This window comes from Melanaphis sacchari, unplaced genomic scaffold (genome assembly GCF_002803265.2).
Source record: "Melanaphis sacchari strain LSU unplaced genomic scaffold, SCAv2.0 Contig27_pilon_pilon, whole genome shotgun sequence".
In the NCBI taxonomy this organism is placed as follows: Eukaryota; Metazoa; Arthropoda; class Insecta; order Hemiptera; family Aphididae; genus Melanaphis; species Melanaphis sacchari.
In genome coordinates this window covers 2,993,676-3,011,188 of record NW_020271152.1, presented here as the reverse complement: position 1 = coordinate 3,011,188, position 17,513 = coordinate 2,993,676, and the positions used below count along the sequence as shown (strand labels likewise).

The 17,513-nt window shown below is 22.4% G+C and overlaps 1 protein-coding gene across 1 annotated transcript in view; it reads left to right on the top strand.

Annotated features, from left to right (window-relative positions):
- LOC112595489 overlaps window positions 1-17,107 on the top strand; it is a 22,727-nt gene extending 5,620 nt beyond the window's left edge. The window contains exons 2-4 of the mRNA XM_025340727.1: window positions 8,184-8,357; window positions 9,575-9,676; window positions 16,770-17,107. Coding sequence (XP_025196512.1) covers window positions 8,184-8,357; window positions 9,575-9,676; window positions 16,770-16,924 — 431 coding nt within the window. The 3' untranslated portion in view covers window positions 16,925-17,107. The remainder of the gene's footprint in view (window positions 1-8,183; window positions 8,358-9,574; window positions 9,677-16,769) is intronic.
- Window positions 17,108-17,513: the final 406 nt, after the last annotated feature.

The following is a 17,513-nucleotide window of genomic DNA, read 5'->3' as shown; positions in this document are numbered from 1 at the left end:
AAAAAAAAAAACTGTTAGTCTAGGTTAAAAAGCAATTTCCCCCAAAATCTATCTATTATATTCAATTAAAAACCTCAGTGGGATAAATAAAAATATTTGAGACTATTAATTAATTAATACAATAAACATTAGAATTGAATGATTTTACTTTTCAACTAATTAAACTTTTTTTTGATTGAAATCTTTTAGTTTTTACATTAAATTACTTTAAAGTATTCTCTTAAGTCATTCTAAGTAAAATACATTTTTGGATTCATATTTATATACAGATTTTAAAATGTATGATGGGAATGAAATTATTATGTCTTTTGAAGAATAAAAATGTTAATTTATTGTTTTATACGATGATCTTTTCCCCCTGTAATATACATAACACTAAAAATGAGTGACTATGTGGACTTTGGTTGTGTGGACCGTTTTACAAATTCTACCTTCTGAAACGTCTAGTAATTTGATTTCGGCTGATGATACGTACTTATTTCCACTCTTAAGTAATATTAAAACTGCCATTCCAAGATAATAAATGAAGAGCAACAATTTTTTTTCTTTTATTTAAAAAGAAAACATCAGTGAAAACCTTTCATGGTATTTCAGAACCTTAAGTATTTATACTGGATAGTATAAATAAACACGATTCAAAAAATATGTAATCACTTAAAAATATATTTTAGTTTTTGATGTACAACGTAGTAACTTTTTATGTTTAAAATTATGATATTTTTGTATTGATTTATAGTGAGTGTTGTGTAAAAACGTAAATGTCAGCTACAAAAGTTTCTCGTAGACCTATTTTTTAAATTGGATGATACTCAAAACAAGCGTTTTTTGAAATAACTATAACATTTGTATTATTTTCCAATCATTTTTTTTTTTTAAATAAATTTTTAAATTAAAAAAAAAAAGAATGAAATATTAAAGTAAGCATAGGTACTTTATGTGTTAGATACGTCATTGTAATAGATGAATTAAATAGAAAATTTGACAAAAAATTATACCAATATTACCATTGTTTGACATATTTTTTATTGTTTTATATAGTTTTCATTAATAGATATATATATATATATTATAAAAATAAAGTTTTATAACATCATATAATATATCAAGTGAATTTTTAAAATACTATAACATGAGTTTTCATTACATACAATTTTAATGTAAGCATTTTGTAAAAATTTAAATTCTTAAGAACTGTTGTTACTCGTTTATTAAGACATACGTTAAAGTAAAACGTTGTTAAAAATTATTTTATAAAATAGTTTACTGTGTTTTATATTTTATTTCTCAGGAAAATATAATTTGTCGGGGGGAATCATAAAATAATTGCTAGAACGAATTATATCTTAGATATTATAAGATTGAACAATGATGTTGGTAATCCATTTAAATTCAATGTTTTTTTTTTTGCTAAATTTAAGTTTAAAAAAAAAAATAGAAAAGTAAGTTATCGTGTTACATAGGTGTAAGTGTACCTCGTTATTGAGTATATCATAGAAATGGATATGTTAAATTTGAATTTAACAATAAATCATTGTGAATAAAAAACAATTTTGTGTAGAGGAGATGGTCTGTGAACCTAGATTATTAAGTATACATTTTATTACATATTTATAATGCCATAATATAGTAATTTATTTAACTATTAGTAATATATAGTAAGTTGAATAAGTTTCATCGAAAACGCTTAATATTAATCTATTATTTCGAAGATTTTATTATATATTGTTAAATATAATAATATACATAAAATTCTATGAATAATATTTTTGAATTATAACAAAATAACTAAATTTGTTATTCTTTGTTTAAAAATTTATCTTCAAATGCCTGTAAAAAAAAGTATGTTTAAATATTTTTTTAGATTTTTTTGATTAGTTAGAACCATTTATAAAGAATATTGTATTACAATTTTAAGCGTTAATACTATTAAAATTAAAAATATATAAATTCTTAATTATAAAATAATTTACAAATTGTTTTTATCTTGAAATATATGATTTTGTTTAAATTTTTAAATATTTATAAAAAATTGCGCAAAAATATATTTTTAATTTGCCATAAGAACAATTTACGAGAAATTTAAAATTATATTTTCAATCCACTTAAAAAAAAAATCTCTTCTCCCTAGTTTAAACCAATATATTTATTGCTCTCATTTAAATCCAAAAGGTCTGTCAGAATTGATACTATATTCATAGGTTCGGTGGTTCTATTACAATTCACTGATTTTCTATAACATTAACATAAAAAAATAAATAAACAAGCAAATAAACATTGTAAATACTAAATAAAAATTAAATTTAACGAAAATTTGACAACTGTTTATAATAACAGAGTTGGACTGGCCAATACTATGGAATGGCAAAATTCAGTGAGATCCTCGGGTTTGTATGAGGCCAGTTCTTCATTATCAGCGTAAATATTATAATTATCAAAGAAAGGCAAGAGGGTACCACTTTGTTGTACATTATGTCTCGAGTGGATCATTATCATGGGTGTGTTAAATTTGGATTCAATGATATATAATTTTATTATACGACGAATGATTCTGAACGGAAACTATCTGTCAGGCTATATTCCTAAGTTAAGTTTTATTATATTAATATGTAATTTTTTAGTTTTAATATTATGAATTATTGATATAATTTTTTCCAAAAAAATTGCATTTATTATATTATTATTAGTATTTAATTTTTGTTATCACAATATATATTTATATGTTTATAACATAATATTTTTGTAAATATCGCATAGGTTAGGTTCATAATATAGACTATTAATAGATAATATCTTAAAATTAAACAAAAATGTTTTTGTGTACAGGAAAATTTATAATAGGTACTTAAAATTTGTAAGTTCCATGAAAAATGTTTTTAAACTATAACAAAATAATTAATATTTTTATTTATCGTTCAAATAAGTGTAATTTATTCAAATTTGAACTTAAGATTCCTATAAAATAATTATCTTTTTATATTTTTAGATTTTATGTTTTTAGTATTAACTATTTATGAGGAATTTTGAATTACATTTTTAAGAAGTTGACCAAGTTAATACTTTTTATAGATAATACAAAATAAAAAACTTAAAGAAATTGAAAATTTTTCATGTCTATAAACAGCTAAAAATAGTTTAATTTTTTAAATATTTTTTTATTTTATGAAAATTATGAAGTAAATATTTTGTAAAAATTTATCTACTGTTTTTTTTTTTTTTAAATACAGCATAAGAACAAAAATTGTTTGAGGAAAAATAATTGTTTTACGGGTAAATATCTAATATCGTAAACATTTTAATTTCAAACGCTCATAAAAATTAATTTGACATTTTGGTTAAATTTTTTTTTATACATAAGTAGGTTGAAAAACAAATGAAAAACCTTGTAAACATTTTCAAATTTTAGATTTTAAAACAAACATTTTTATGAATTTTAACTACAAAAAAATTTGTTCATTTTTGATAAACTTTTTTTTTTAAACGATTATAAAAAAGTATGGATAGAGATTTTTGATTAAGAAATAAACAATTTATGAGGCGATTAATATTAAATTTTCAAAAACTTTTAACCAGTGAATTAAATAAAAATAAAAATTTTTATCATAAATATAAAATAATACTATAAAAACTTGGAATAAAAATAAAATAAAAATGATTTTGTCAAAAATTGGATTTATGTATTTAATCTAGTTTTTACTTATTTTTTTTTTTTTTTTTGTTTTTCCTGATTATAAAATAAATTATTAGAAATTTTTAATTTTAACTATTGTAAAGTACAAACTAAATTCAATGTTTACTATCCAAATATCTCTTTTAAAGTTAAAAATAAAAGTTTTTTCAACTATTTATCATATATACACGACACACATAAAACACAGATCTTCATAAATTAATATATTATTTATGGAATTGTTAGGAATCTAAAATTAAAATATTAAAAAATAAGAATTGTTAATTTATAGAATAAAAATAATTTTCTCTCTTACTTTAAATTATTAATAAATAAGTTTCTAAAAAAGATATCGATAATGTTGATATAATTTAAATTTTCATCCAATAATAACCGATTCCCCAAAAATGACTTAAAAATAAATGTAAACTAATTTATCTAAAAAAAACAATAAATATAGAGAAATATATTAGTTTGTGTATTAAAACTATAATTCAGATAATTTATAACCGTTTTTGGTGAAAAAAATTAACCAACTTCTTGAGGTGAATTTAATATTAATTATGGATGCTGCTGAGGCTTTTGTAACTAAATTGCTGGCGAAGCCCATACTATCCAAACCGACTTGGTACAATAATAAAATGTGTAGAACAAATAAGCCTCTTTTATTTCTTCAAAATTTTAAATAATTTTAGAATACTTTATAGATCACTATTAAATAAATAGATTTGACGAAAACAGGAGATACTGCAGAAAGGTTATATAAATGATGTAATATTAATTTATAGTATCAAATTATATTTCTGGGATGCATCGACATCTCGATTAAAATTTTCAGGACATGACGATAAACTTTTAAAAACAGGATGTCTTAACACCTTAATCTATATTATAGCTTTACCTATCGTATACAAAACTCGAGACAAATTGTATAACTGTACATTGGCATCCATAGTTAACTATAGCGAATGGATAAAATGAATTGTGAGCTGGTCATTAAGTTAGTCGAGACTGCACCGATTTTGAATATATTGTCCCAGGATACCGATAAAGTGTTCTTGTATGGTCAATTGTCTTGGTATCAAACTTCAATAATGATTTATGTCAATATTTTATCTTTTACAAAACACGTTTGGTTGAAAAATAATATTGTTATGATAAATTATCAAACAATCAAGTTGATAATTTATTGGGTGATGAATTCTGTTTAAAAATAATTCTTCTATTTGTTTACATCTACAAACCATAAACGAAAACACGTTAATAATTGTTTTTACTGTTCCATGGTGAAATTTTTTATTATAACTTCTCAGTAATTAATAATTTTTTCAGTTATTTTTCAATTTGCAACATTGAATTAATTTTTACCTCATAAATGAATATCGTAGATTGTGGACCATTGAGTGTGTAATCGAAAAATTAGATTTTTAAAATTTGTGGTTTACCGCGAAGGAGTGGTAAATTGTTTTACGTGAAAATTATAAAATAAATGTTTGTTTCAGCTGAAGTAAAATAAAATATGACAACCCTATACTAGGTGTATGTTATATAAATATTTTGTTTAATATTTTCCTAGTGTTACGATAACAATGAATAATAAACAAAAAACATTTGTTTGACCTTTTTATTCGATTTTCTTTTTTAGTTTTCTTACTCCTCTTAAAATTTAAAAACTACTTAAAAAGGTTCTCCCAGTTGTTGTGAAGTATTCATATATTTAGGTACTCACTGAACACAATAACTCTTTTTCTCTGCTGAGAATATTAACTATATTGATGATATACCGATGATCAATTATTATTTTTTAATATATAATATATTTTAAAGTTATTATAATAAATAAAATATTATAATAATATTTATGTTAAAATTATATAAATCTAGATATATGCGTATAACAATAGTAGACTGTGCATAACTAAAATAAATTTTCATATTTTTTAATTATAAATTATCTTGTGTTAAACTTTAGAAAACTATCGATGTAAATATATTGAAAACTGAAATATGATTATGTAAAAAATGAGAGTTATGTGGTCCACCGGGAATAGTGATTTAAAAATTTGAAGGAAGTAATAAAGCATTACATTCAAAATTCAAAATACATTTGTGAGTAGACCTTAGTGACCCCAGATACCCAGATATAGTAAGATTTTATCAAAAGTTATTTAAAATTCCAAAAATGGACTGTTAAATGTATTAATGCATTAATCAATTTATAATTTCTTTAAAGATACCTATTGTATATAACTTATTGAAATTTTTAAAGTACTTCAAAAATAATTTTTTTTTTAAATAAACTTTTTGTAAAAGTAATTCTAATCTAATCTAATATAATATATTGCTAAAACAAAATCATTTTTTATTATTTTTAATTGAGAAATTATAAAAAAAATTAATAAAATATCAGTATTTTTTAAATATTTTTGTATGAAACAATAACTTTAAAAACTATATACATGAATTCTGTACGAAATATTTTTAAGTTAAAATAACTTTAATAATTGGATTTAAATATTAAAACAAAATCATGTGATTTATAGTTTGTACTTATGTTAATTTTTCACAAAAAGTTGTTTGGATTTGTGAACATAAATGTATTAAAAACTCTAATAACATGTTATATTTCGTGTAGAATATTCAACACGTAAGATAATTATAATGTTATCTGTTTTATATTTTATGTGAAATGTATAAAAATAATAATAAAAAAAAAAGTTGAATAGAATATATCATGATTGATATTTTAAGATTGAAAGATTAAAAGCTATTTTGGTTGTTTAATAATTTAAAAATTCTATTATTTTACAAAATACCTATTTATAAAATTAGTTAAAATTAAAAGATTCATTTCACTAATGTATGTATTTTTTAAAAACTGAAATAAATAATTTTGAATTGTTTAGAATATGATGGAAGATTTTAATTTTTTTACAGACTGATTTAGTTAGGTTAGGTTAGAATTTAAATTATGTATATGAAATGTCATATTTTTGTTTCTTATTTATCAAGTTTAACTACGTATAGACAGTATAAATATAGAAAAAAATGTAGATCTAAGTTGATTTAAATCATATTTGAACTAGATGAATTTCACTTATATTGTGTATTTTGTCCATATAGTTAAAATAATAAAACGATATAAAAAAGACAAATTCAATATGAACCGTTCTATAATAAAATAAAAAGGAAATAAATAATTATTGTTAACAAAAGTATATTGTAAAATTAAAAACACTGTCTCGTATATTTTGTAAATAAAAACTTATAGGTAGTTGTTTTATTGTTGTCAAATCTTCTAATCACTGTTGTTTTAAATCAACTAATAATAACACTTATCTATTTCATAAAAATATTTAAAAATCCGAAAATCAGAGAATTAATAAATTAATCATTAAATAAAAAAAAATTAGGAATTTAGGAATTATTATTCCTAATTTATTACACTGTATTATCAAAGTTTTGTAAAAATCTTGGTACCATATACTATTTATCCTCAATTTAATGGGTGTAGGATGCATCGCTATTGTTGAAAAATTATACTAAAAAATAATTAAAATAAAATCTTACTTTTTCATTTTCATTTTATTTTTGTTAGTATTGTATATTGCAAATCATTTATATTGACAAAAAAATTATGGAATTATTTGAATATTAAACTTAAATTTTTTTTGAACTTAATATACACACTCATATTTTTGTTATCGGTGTATCATCCAATAGTGTTCTCTGTACTACTTATTTATTGTTAGAACGTGCGATAAGCTAACGACTAACCAAATTGTTTACCTGGGGGTTTATGATCCATAATCATCAATCTCTGAGTTCAACACTGATATGAGCACCAGTTTCGCCTACGATATAATATGATCTCATCTAAAAAAAGTTATTCAGCCTATTATAAAACCTGTAATCACTATCTGGAATGTCATAGCTTATATATTATAAATTATAATTAATACCTAAATAATATTGTTTATAAATTGGTTATTCATAATTTTGGATTTCGTAGTTAAATCATGTTGATTTTATATTTCACTATGAAATTCAATAATATGATGAGTGTATTAAAATATAGGAACTATTTGACATAATCTTGTACTACGCCTATATTTTTGGAGTATTACTTTGTTTGGACTGTTTTTCGGCTATATTTAATATTTATGAGGTACATCAATATATCTTTTAACGCTAACGAATAAAAATAATTTACAACTACACGTTATGATTAGCTTAAATAATAACTCGATAATAATGTGATGAATTCATTACAATATTAAATACTGAAATATGTATAATATTCCACAAATTTGCGTTACTAAGAAATGGCCAAAATTCTCAAAGTTTCTAATATTATTTATTCATAAAACCGAATTATTAATAACTATTATACATGTTTTTTGTATATTTCACAATATTTTGCAATTTTCTTAAAACCTACTAAATAATAATAATTAATGTTAACAAAATATATTATGATACATATTACTTATAAATTGTTTTATTATTATTTTAGGTATCGAAAAAAGTAATCTTAAATCAATATGGGATCTACTATATTTTGATAAAGAAATATTGGAACGTAATATCCCCAAAGATACATTAAATAAAAAGAAAGTTAAAAGTTCCGACATATTTTCATCTTTAATGAAACGAACACAAACTTCTTTAACTCCATATGAAAGTATTGGTAAGTGAAAGAGAATAGGTATACATTCGTTTTTATTTATTTACTGTTTCATTATATATATATATATATATTTAATTATTTTGATAAAAATGTATTTGTAAAAATACATTATTTTATTATAGTATGTTCATAAAGAAAAATCGTAATAATTCCCAAAATGCCAACCTTTACGTAATAATTAATTCATCACTAGCATTAATATTCCAGAAGTTTCTTGCCATGTGTTTGCGTATCTGATAATAAATGAAAATGAGAACGCATAGATCTGCCTCCTTAAAACTAATGGTTAATTATAATATTCATGAATGTATTTAACGCAATAAATTTTTACAAAATTTAAGTTAACGAATTTTTTATACACAAAATAAGTAGGACTTTGATGATATTAAACTATGAACACAAATTACTAATTATGATGGAAAAATTATATTAGCACATAATATTATCAAACATATTTCTTTTAGGTAATTTGAATTTAACTATGTCTTTTGGCTAAAGATATTTTTAACTTAATTTTAAAATTAAATTAAACTAGTTAAAAAAAAAAAAAAAATGTTTATTATTTTATTTGTATTTTATCATTTCTGTAAAATTAAAAATAATTTAATAAGAATATTGTTTGGTGTATTATTAATAAACTTATTCTAAGAAATTTTTAAATACAAAATATATTTATTTTATGAAGAATACGTATAAAAATACACTTAAATTGTAAACACTTACTTATGATGAGAGAATATTTTTATATGACTTTCCATCGCATTTACATGTACTCGTACTGATTTTTATTTTTTTTAATAAAAATTTAACACATTTACACAAGAGCTTAATAAATTCCACGTAATATTATTAATTTTAAGATTGTAAGTTGTTTTTCTGTTATTACTTTTTCAATTTTTATGAATAATGTATAAGAATTAAATATTTTTTCATAATTTTGGAACACAAAAATATACTGTTTTACGTATTTAAAATTTTATTAAAAGTTAATTAAAATTAATCCCGTCTACTTATCAAGTGTGTCATTCACTGTTTATGAAATGAAGTTGTATATTTAATTTAAAAAAATTTAATTATTGTATATTCAATTTTATATGGGTTTAAAATATTCTCTCAAAAAGTACGAACTTACAAATTAAAAAAAATGTATTATCATTAAACGAATGTTTTATTTGTATATTTTTTTTATATTATTAAATATTGTATTGTTTAAATAGATGTAATGAGTGACCTGAAGCAGTTTTTTGATAATATAAGTGCTAATGTTAAGCAAATGAAAGAAACCCAGCAATCTAAGAACAATATTCAAAGAAAATATGGTAAGAAATAATAATTTACAAATCTTAAATAAATATATTTTTATAATAATTATCTCATTTCATAAATCTTTTTCATTTGCATTGGAATACATTTGAATTATCCATAATATTACTTTTACATGTGTTTATTTTTAATGCAATTCAAGTTGATAGAACAAAAACATTCATAATTGAGATTCTAACAATAATAATTATTATTTGTTTTTACAATATGATTAAGTAATTTTTTTTTTTTTTTTTTTTTTTAATATTGAATTATCTCAAATTTCCCTGTCTGTTTTTTTAATTATTAACCATCTTAATAGTATACTTTTTCAAGTAGAATGAGTTTTTCCTATACATTGTTTTTCACATTTTAATTTATTAATTCCATTTTTATTATATAACGGTAGCAGTTTATTATCTATTTAAAAATAACTTGGATATCCAAAATCATTGCAAGGAATTTGTTGTAAAATACATCACTGTTTACGACTCTTTCAATTAATATTCTATTATTCTTTTGTATATACGAGTCCAAAATTTTATCCATAGCATAACTTTCAAGTGCACGATTAAACGTTTTTTTGTACTTTACAATTTATAGGTATACTAGATACCTACCAAACTTTACGCATGATATTAATAGTTTTATAGAAAAAAATTAATTACAGATATTAAGGTTTTTATATCATTTTATTTTATCATAGATTTAGTCATCTTGTAGATTTCTTGTTTGAAGAGGGTAAAATAATTTTACATATTTTTCAAATATATCTTATTTCTAAATTCTAAGCATTAAACAATATATTCATAAGACAAACAGAAACTGTATACAAATATCAAACTCGCCAACTTATCTTTATCTTTGATAATAATTCATCTTTTGTTAGTATTTAACTTGACATTTTTAAACAAGAGTGTGATATATACATTTTAAAAGCTTAAAATAAAATAATTATTGTATTAACTTGTATATAAGAAACCGATGACAAAAGTTACATTTCGCACTCATTATAAATTTAAAATAATAAATCTATATATTTTCAATATTAACCGTACAACTATATTATCGGCTGATATTATGTAATTGCTAATATATTTTTATTAATTTTTTTATATAATGTAATGTATTACTGTTTTGTGAATTGATTGGTGATGACTGATAAGTGACAGGTAAAATATCCATAGGTAACAATATGATAAATTAATAATTTTACATAATATTATAAATTAAATGTACTTCGTGGAGATTTCTGTAATGAATAATATCAACATACAGAGTGAGTTGCAGCTGGAGTTAACATAATTGGAAGCTTGTTTTCTTGAAAGGTAAATCTGTCATATTTAATCGGATTTCAAATAAGCTGTAGCCGGTGGTATCTATATAGAAATACCGAATGACCAGTGGTTTTCACGTTCAATATATTAGACACATCGGTTTAGAAGTAATTGTTCTTCTCGTTTACCGTTCCGTTGGGCTACAACATTTGTTATAATATACGTATAATATTATAAACTGCTATAATAATAATCTGGTTTCAGTAATCGGCTTAAATACTGGTTAGATTAGGACCGCTTATAAACCTACGAAATTAGATTTACTTTTAGCACTTAAATGTAAGATGTATTGAATCAATATAGTGTGAGAATGTGGAAATTTCATTTTTATATATACCTAGATAATATGCCTAATGTATTTTTGTAATACGTCGGCCGTCGGAGCTTAACTACTTCATCAACAATTGACAGAAAAGTCTGTACTCGACAGTATACTTTATACAATCGTTCGGTGCGTAACCTTATTTCTGTTCATGATAAATTTGATAAAATCGTGGTAAATTTTATTTTAATTTAAGTGAGTATCTAACATAAAATATAAATTAAATAAATGAAAAAACTTAAACTAACCTGATTTACGTAATTTGTTGGCCATTTTTAAATGGTCATTTAATAGTCAAAAATAATTTTAATTATTATTGTTTATGATACCTAATAAAAACTTTATTGTTATATATACCTATAGATTATGTGTAGTAATAATAACTTATTTTCTCCGTAAATATTTTGCTACTGTTATATTTTACCCTTTTCTAAAATTCTCAGTATGATCTATAAAAAAAATAACGTATGTTAAATTTTCAGTTTATAAGTTGGCCACATATTTTCGGAACCATTATTTAATCTAAATAAGCGATTTGAATCTAAATTAATTACGTATTACTAATAATTTATATTCTTTGTTTTTTTTTTTTTAAATTTGTGTCTAATTTATTATTCAAATTCGATAAAAATTTATTAAATTACATTTCCTATAGACCTTTTATTTTATCTATTGTGAGTATAAAAATATTGTTATTATATTGTCATTAATTATTCATTAATTTTAATTTTATTTCCAATATTTTTAAATCATTTATTCTTTTTTTTTTTTATTTTTTTTAAATTTCATAAATTATTTATACTTATAATATGATCTAATTATTTAATTCTCTAGGAAAATGATTGTTCTATAAAACAACTTGGAATAGTGTTATTTTGATTTTACTTAATTATTTCATTAGTGTAATGTAATTTATTTAACCGTATACAAACTACGAGACGATTTCTTTTACATATAATTAACTATTTCAATTATATGTCCATTCAACACAGTTACCACGATAATATTTAAACCTCAAAGTATTATATTCTTAAGTGATTTATGACTATTACCATAATTGTTCTATATTGAAATTGTGTTTTAATCTCTTAGACAGTTAGACTTGCTAGAAATAAACCCATTAAAATAATAGGATTGAAACAAGATTTCTATAAAATATTTTGTTGAAAAAAACTCCTTGGCAAAGTTTCATCTGATAATATTTATTATATTTGTATATAAGATTCTAATTTATTAAAAATGGGATTCAATATAATATTTTAATTTTTCAAAACAGTATGAAATATTATAAAAAGTTATTTAATAATTCTAAACTTGAATACGCCTACTTAATTACTAATAACTAGCAATTAGTAATTAATTCAACTAATAACTAAAATATTTATTAGTGTAATATTAAATGTTAATGTTATACTCAGTTTTAAATTTAACAATTAAACAATATGAATATTTTAATCTTTACATTTATTTCATTATTTTATTATATATGAAATTAATATATTTGTTAATTAAATTGTTAAAATTAATTTTATTAAATAATTAAGTGTAAATATGTAAAATTGTGAATAAATCATGCATTTGAAAGAATAATTAAAACAATTTAAAATCGAACAGTTTATAATCCAATACATTATAGTATGGAACAATTTAAGCATACTTTTCTAGTTTTTAATTTTAAATATGTTAAGAAATTCTTGAGACTGGGTTCAGTCGAGCAAGGTATAATTTTTTGTATCAGAAAATTGATTGATTAGCCTAAAAGTGGATAGATTTCAGTCAGGGAATGTAGTCTCATAGAAATATGCATATAAAAAAAAAATTGAAATTACTTTACTTCCTGAGTTGAAATAATGCAGTTATAGGCTAAAAATTAAACCATATAATAAAGTATTATATTATTATATAGTGATGATAATAATTAAGGATGAATATATTTTAAACTTTTATAATTCCAATATACCTACGAATTATACTTCAAGAAACGTGCCCAGTGGGTCTTAGTCTGGTTTTAGTCTTATGTCTTAGTTAACTCCGTGATTCGTTCTAATAAACTTAACTCCGATTACGTTTTGTTTTGGTCGTTTTGGGAATAAGACTGCCCCAAGCTTAGTCATCGGAGTTGCCAATTTATTTGTAACCTGCTGCGTCGCTGCCTTGTTGTATGTAAGAGCCTATAGTGCACACCAGTATAATTTTTTTCTCCGTCATGAATTCATGCCCAAAGCAATGACTAAATTGAATTTGTAAGACTGTTGCTTTCTTACTGACCCATAGGTCGTATAATTTTTTTAAACAATGAGTTGTTGGTGTCCAGAGAAATTGGCTAATGTGTGTCCAAAGGTCTTGAGCCGAAAGCGCGTATTGGCTATGCTTTTCTATTAATAACTTTAATAACTGGTTAGGTATTGTTTATTGGACTATGGTGTCAACTCCTTAATACGTTGTGTTGGATACAAACTCACACTTATTTCTATTTTTAAATCCACGACTTTTAGGTGGATATCCAACGTAAATTTCTCAGCTGATTTAATTAAAAGTGGAATTTTTATATTATATACCTACTCGTATATTATATTATGAAAAAACTGCTTGGTATGTGAATATAGAATAGATATATTCTTTTAATATCTACAGTTGACATTTAAAAATGTAATATGCTCATGGTTATAAAAGTTTGTTTAAACAAAATTTAATTTATCGAGGATCACTACTATAAAGTTACGCCCTTTCTTTCACTACTCCCACTACCAATCATAAAACAATAGGTAAATTATATGAACACATTATCAACTCAAAATTACGAAATATTATTGATAAAAATACCGTTTATTCATAATCAACCGCCTACTAAATAAATTGAATTTTTAACTGACTTTCAAAACAAATTCAACTAACAGTAGAATTTTTATTATGGTATTAAATTTATTTTTCTAATTAGAGCTTTATTATAAAGTTAAATATTATTATTTTTTCAACAATAATTATCATGAAATTATTATTTTCATTCCAAATTACCCTAATAATTTGTTATCTCTTTATTTAAATTTTATCTGGAGGGATTACACTTTCTAGAATAATAAACGGAAAATTGAATACCTAGTAAAAAGTAATTAAAATTATAATAATATAAAGCGAAAGTAGTGAATAAAAGAAAATTAATAATTTGAAGAATAATAAGATGTTGCGAACAAAACATTAAATTAAAATAATATTTAAAGATACTAAATTGGTATAAAGTATAGCGTATAATAATGATCCCTTTTGTGGTTTTTGTTTAGGTAATGGAGCAAATTAACTTGATGTTTATCTACTTTAAGTTGATGGTCAGTCGATTTAATTATTTTTTTCAAAAAGACCACCCTTATAACGTCACTTTCAATTTTCATTACTGCTATAGTACTAATATTTTTAGTACCGTTATAGCAATACTGACCCCTGACATAACATATTCTTATGGTGGCCGTGAAAAATTCATAATAAATAATCAATAAAAAAAAGTCGTGATAAATATTACGTATTTACGTATATGTTGTATTTATCAAAAGAGAAAATAATAACAGTTATCACTATATAAATTATTACTAATCAGCAGAAGAATAAAAATGGAAAATACCTGTGTACAATTTTAAAGACGTGTATAAGCAGGCTAAAAATAAAATGCTCAATGGTCCGATGAGATGTCCGGGGTCAGAACAGCTTACTTTTTCATAAGAGACCTTTGTAAATATCACTGCTATGGCAGTAATGACATATTTTGGATGGTTTTTATACTACTGCTATAGCAGTAATATTTTAAAATGACTCTTGACGTTAACTATTCATATTACTGCTATAGCAGTAATATTTGGCAACTTTCCATTAACGTGTTAATGTAAATGTGTACGTAGTGTACACCAGTGATTGGCAACCTTTTTGGACTATCGGGCCACAATCGCAAATTAAAAAGAGTTCGCGGGCCAGACAAAAATAAAGATTTTATATTCTTAAATTCTTTACTACGAAAAAAAAAATACTGTCTTAAACTTAAGAATCATATAAAGTATAAAATAATTCGTTCTATATTTAAAGCGGCCGTATGCAATAGCTACGAGAGCCGCCGGTTGCCTACCACTGGTGTACACAAATCAACTATTAATAGTTTTTTTCCATTTCATTATTTTATACTTCTTATACAACTTGACAACTTCGAAAAAATGAAAAAAAAAAACTACTTTAAAATCTCCAAAACGATATTGTTTAGGGTAGGTATTTTTAAACATAACATATGTACTATAGTAAATTTATAATAATTTCATATACCTAACTATTTTTATTCATATCAATATGTAAAACATTTATGAAACAAATATGAATGGGTAGAATAATGCACAGGTACTTATTGTAATTTTAGAAATTATAAACCTATATTAATCACATAATTATATCTAATTAATAACAATTAATAACAAATAAGTAGAATACAAATATTTTATTAGCTCTAAAAAATTTTAAAAAGCATTTTTAAATTATATTATTTTGTTACTAATAATTTATAATTAGTATTGGTTAGTTATATTGCTTAATGTATTTAGTTGGCTTACATTAAATACATTGAAATAGTTTATATTAGGTTACATATTATGCAATAGATATATGAAAGCGTCAATAATTATAATAATAATATTTATAATTGAATTTGTATACACTTTTAATTAACTGTAAATGATAAAATTACATTTTGAATAACTGATCATTACACTTATATTAAATTTAATACGTTTTACTTAACGTATATTTTTTAAACAAGTGTGTTTTTATTTAATATAAGTTTGTAGGTGGTATCTGAAATATTGGCACTGTATTATAGAAAAGTTTATATGTAATTTTTTTTTTTTTAGTGCTATTATTTAAAACATTACAGCACAACAATTACAAATAAGTGAAACAAAAATACATAAAAATGTTTATAAAGAAATATAAAAATAAAATTAAAATTAAAAAGAAAATAACATAATTAAATATAAACACATAGTAACATTTTTTTTTTTTTATCATAATTAAAATTTATATGAGGAAGCCAGCTTTGTAGATAAAATTAATGATGAGGGAAATAACAGGCGAAGAGCGAGAATTGAGAAGCAGTATAATATCAGAAGAGGAGTAACCTAATAAAGAGAGTTGTAAGAGAAATGGATCGCGGAGATGGGTTAGAGAAGGACAAAAAAAGAATATGGTTAATATCACAAATGGCTTCAAAACTGTGGAGCGTGCAAAGGGGGGGTTTATATGTAATATTAATAACTTTTAGAGACTTAATTTATTTTATAACCATTATAATATAGGCATCACTTTTTAATAGACACTTAATCAAACAACTATATAATGTATCTATATAGTTTAAATAATTTTTATTCTGTTATTACTTATTAGTTATCAAAATGTTATACTTAACTTGATTTATGTTTATTTCAGATATCTCTTATCCTGGAAATTATTTTCGAGGACGTAAACCGTCAGATAATGTGAGAAATTTTGTAAGATACGATGATGGAGAATCATATCGTGGTACAAATAATCACGACCCAGGAATTTTATGGACAGGACTTGGAAAAAAGAAACGTCGCTAGTAAATATGTAATATGCCCAACTCAATCAACAGTATCTGTCAGTTTTCGTCAATCTTTACTTGCGCCTATCATTAATCCAACAATGGACTCAGATGTATACTAGTTTGCTACGCATTAGTGATGTTTGATTTTATTCCAAAATTTCACTATACCTATTAAAAATAAAGATGTTTTCACAATATATAAAAATATTTCATTTATTTATAGTAAACATTATAAAAAAGCAATAATTATTATCAGTTTTACACTTCAAAATATATATCTCTGTTTAAAATTGTACACACATGACGTAATATAATATTATACATAATCTACATGTTTATGAAATTTAAATATGAGTAGGTATTATAAATTAATAATAGCTCTAAAAGTTACTTACAAAAGTATTTGTGATATATATCTATTCAAAGGATGGCAAGTTAGTGAAATAAAATAACTCAAGCTAAGTTAAACTAAGAGAACATGAGATAAGTTTGAAGTTAGCAAATAGTTAACAAATAATATTTTAACTCGCCAAGTTAAAAGTTAATATGAAAAAAAAAATGTTAACTTAGCTCAATTTACATAAAAAAGTTTTAACTTCAACTTT